Source organism: Micromys minutus (genome assembly GCF_963924665.1).
Source record: "Micromys minutus genome assembly, chromosome: 8".
Lineage (NCBI taxonomy): Eukaryota > Metazoa > Chordata > Mammalia > Rodentia > Muridae > Micromys > Micromys minutus.
Genome location: NC_137977.1, coordinates 11,141,927 through 11,146,093, shown reverse-complemented (window position 1 = coordinate 11,146,093; position 4,167 = coordinate 11,141,927). Strand labels below are relative to the sequence as shown.

The 4,167-nt window shown below is 40.4% G+C and overlaps 1 protein-coding gene across 2 annotated transcripts; it reads right to left on the bottom strand.

Annotated features, from left to right (window-relative positions):
• Positions 1-337: 337 nt before the first annotated feature.
• Positions 338-880, bottom strand: LOC308423186 (60S ribosome subunit biogenesis protein NIP7 homolog; the record flags this gene model as incomplete). Of its 2 annotated transcripts, XM_080919824.1 has the most annotated exons (2): positions 338-493; positions 593-880. In XM_080919824.1, 2 exons carry the CDS (start codon positions 878-880, stop codon positions 338-340), a joined length of 444 nt encoding a protein of 147 aa, XP_080775950.1. The 2 variants fall into 2 exon arrangements, with proteins under 2 accessions (XP_080775950.1, XP_080775949.1); XM_080919823.1 differs by having other exon boundaries at positions 338-880.
• Between the last annotated feature and the right edge of the window lie 3,287 nt (positions 881-4,167).

Genomic DNA, 4,167 nt, shown 5'->3' with positions numbered 1-4,167 from the left:
CATCACTCAGAATAAGTCTTTTGATTCAAACAAGGACGATGCAGATACAAAACAGAAATACTCAACAGGTTCTGGTTTGTCTATTTTAGATTTTTGAGACAAGTCTCACTAGGTAGCCCAGGCTAGCCTTGAACTTGCCAAGTAGACTGAGCTGGCCTTATACTTGTGATCCACCTGCTTTTGACTCTACACAGCCAGAAACCCTACTTCTGAGTCATTTCTGTTGATAAGATCCAAGCTGCTTATCTCGGTGTCCTCCAGATTTAACATGATGGCCTGCACACAGGAAACAAAGCTAAGTCTTCTCACACAGCAAAATGTTCTTGGGATGACCATCCTAAGTTAACGTCTCTTCGTGGTGTACGTACTCCCCAATGTCTGCTTGATGGAACACCACAATTGGCATGGGGTCCACTTTCCTGCAGTCTTGGGTAGACTTTGCTGCTACCCCAAAATCCAAAGGAATGTCTGCCATAGAATAAACCACTACTCCCTGGTACTGAGATGTGTTTTCAGTAATTCGACCCAGACCAAATTTCAACACATGGTTTCCATACAAGAAGGACTGCTCTGCTCCAGGCTGTATCCACACTTTATAGTTGGCATAGGGTGCAAGGTAATCCAGAGCTGTAACGTGCAACCGGAACTTGTGGGTCTTAGAAAACTTTCCAAAACACGTCCCCAAGGACATTAGCTTATCTCCAGAGATGTTGGCGGCCAGCTTCAAGATCATCTCACTCACATAGTACACTCGGTCGTTGTGCAGCCAGAAGCAGTAGGTGCCGTCTGGTCTGTCCACCAGGAGTTGTAGATTCTCTCCAATGTATTTCGCAATCTTCTCAAACATGACCCAGGTCTCTTCTTCAGTCAAAGGCCTCATTTTCCAGGCTAGCTTGGCTCCCGGGATCCTCGTGCCTGGAGAGCCGGACGTAAAATCTATTCTTAACAAGAAGAAAACTTCTGCCGGAATCACCATCTCTGAACTTAGGCTATATTACAAGGCAATTGTGTTCAAAACCACATGGTACTGGTTGATAGGCAGGTAGATCAATGGAAGAGAATTAAAAACCCGGAAACGAACCCTCATACATATGGTCACTTGAACTTTGAGAAAAAAGTTGAAAACATTCAATGGAAAACAACAGTGTCTTCAACAAATGATGTTGGTTCAACTGGCAGTCAGCATATACAAGAATGCAAATCGATCCTTTTTTATCTCCTTGTACAAAGCTGAAGTGCAAGTGGATCAAAGATCTCCACATAAAACCAGGCACACTGAAACTATTAGAAGAGAAAGTGGGGAAAAGCTTCAAACACATAGGCACGGGAGAAAATTCCCTGAACAGAACACCTATGCTCTGAGATCAAGAATCAAGAAATTGTACTTCATGAAATTGCAAAGTTTCTGTAAGGCTAAGGACACTGTCAAGAAAACACAACCGCAACCATCAGCTTGAGAAAGGACCTTTACCAATCCCACATCTGATAGAGGTCTAATATCCAGTATATACAAAGACCTCAAGAAATTAGAGTCCAGCAAATCAAACAATCCTATCAAAAATGGGGTACATAGCTAAACAAAGAATTCTCAATTTAGAATGGCTGAGAAGCACCTAAGGAAATGCTGGACATCTCTAATCATCAGGGAAATGCATATCAATCAACCCTGAGATTCTACCTTACACCAGTCAGAATGGGTAAGATCAAAAACTTAGATGACAGCAGATGCTGGTGAGGATGCAGAGAAAGAGGAACACTCCTCCACTATTGGTGGGGTTGTAAGCTGGTACAACCACTCTGGAAATTATTCTGGTAGTTTCTGAGAAAATTGGAAATTATACTACCTGTAGACCTACCTATTCTGCTTCTGGGCATATACCCAAAGATGTTCCAATATATAATAACGACACATGCTCCACCATGTTCATAGCTGTCTTATTTATAATAGACAGAAGCTGGAAAGAACCCAGATATCCTTCAACAATGGATACAGAAAGTGTGGTACATTTACACAATGGAGTACTACTCAGCTATTAGAAACAATGATTTTACGAAATTCTTAGGCAAGGGGATGGAACTAGAGAATATCATCCTGAGTGAGGTAACCCAGTTATAAAAGAACACACATGGTATGCACTCACTGGTAATTGGATACTTGCCCTATAAACCTCTGAATACCCAAGAAACAACTCAGAGAGCTTATAAAGCTTAAAAAGAAGAAAGGCCAAAATGTGGAAACCCCAATCTTTCTTAGAAAAAGAAAAAATCGTGTATTCATCATATATTATTATGTAACAAATTTTGTGAGCTATAATAACATTTTATATAGTAAATAATTTAATAAATCTAAAAAAGAAAGAGAAGATTCATGAACCTCCATTTTCTGGTTTGGTTTGTTTACTTCATTTTATGCTCTGTTTAGTTTGGGGGTTTTGGTGTTAGTTTTTAATGGGTTTTATTACCAGAGAATGTCTTCAAATTATATATGTAACATAGGATCACCTTGAATTCCAGATTGTCCACCACACCACTAAAGTGCTTGGTGCCCTGAGTTGTCTGCCCTCCATTCACACTGGGGTTGGGCTTTTCATGTCAAAGCTAACCTGGAGCCACCCACTCTCCATAAATAATCCTGTCCTATTTGGGTTTTCTATTGCTGTGATAAACACCATTATCAGAACAACTGGGAGAGGAAAGGTTTTATTGGGTTTACACTTCATCTAATTGTTCTTCATCAAAGAAATTAGAGCAAAAACACAAGAAGACATGAAATTCAAGTCCAGCTGATTCTGAGGCCATGGATGGGTGCTTTTGATGGGCTTGCTCTTCATGCCTTACTCAGCATATTTTCTTATAGACACTCCTCATCAGGGGTGATGTAGAAGAATTTTAATCCAGTAATATGGCTGCTCTGGCAAGGAATCACATTCAAAGACTTTCTCAGTCTATAAAATCCTGCCAGAATGAAGACATGTCCTATATTACAGTGTGTTTGGTCTGAAATACAGACACATCTTAGTCTGTATTATCTTTAATCCTTCACAGTGGAGGTATTGTTAGTTTGTAGAAGGAAGCAGCCATGATGGGGATTTTCTATGTTGTTCAGTCTGATGATAAGTGCTCACTAATTCAGTTGCAGACAAAGTGACAAATTAGAGAAATATTTGGAAGGATAAGCAACAGGATATGCCCAACTCACACAAGAAAAGAACAATGGGGCTATTTAAGAGCAGGGAGAGAGACAGAGAGAGAGAGAAAGTGAGAGACAAAGAGACAGAGAGGTGTTACATGTGTGTGGCAGTTTTACCATGAGTTTTACAGAGACAGGTTGCAGAGAGAGCCAGTTAGGTACAAGGGAAAACAGAATGAGCAAGAGACTGAGAAGGAGCCAGAAGATTAGAACATTTTGCCAAAGTTGGTATGAGGCTAAGCAGAATAATTTAGTCAGAAGAGGCTGGGAGAGAAACCAGATTGAATCAGTCAGCTTGGAAGATTGTATGGAGGCTAGAAGCTTCTAGGCCTAGGCCGAGGGATAGTTAGAACAGAGAAACAAATGTTGTGGCTCAGCTCAAGCCTTGCATTCATACCACTTGGCTATGGCTCTCATTTCATCCCTTCATTAGAGGAAATGAAAGCAACATTAACAAGGCGACACCACCCACAATGGACTGTTTCCCTGGTCAGTCTCTAATTAAGAAAATGACCTACAAGCTTGCCTATGGCCCAACATTATTGATGCGTTTTCTTAACTGTGGTTACCTTCTCTCAGATGACTTATCGAGTTGACCTACAACCTTCTATCACGAATCCCAACTCGTCGATTCAACAAGTAAAATCGGCTTTCTTTTGTCTGCTTTCAATGTTCTATCTGGAGTGGTCAGTATTTTTCTCTCTCTATCTCTCTAGGAAGTTATACATTACTTGTCATGTCTGCAATTAGACATAGAAGAAAGAAACCTGAGCATTGATAGCTACAATGAACTGCACAGAAAAAATCCCAATGAAAACACAAAACAAGCAAACAAAAAAACATAAGGGCATTCCAGATGGCCTATCTTATAAAATCACATTTGGCAATGTCTGACATGTTAAGTCTAATCTTTGAGACATGGTAGAAAAAGGCAACCAATTCTTGGAGTTAGTTCCATGACTTCCACATGTATGCCA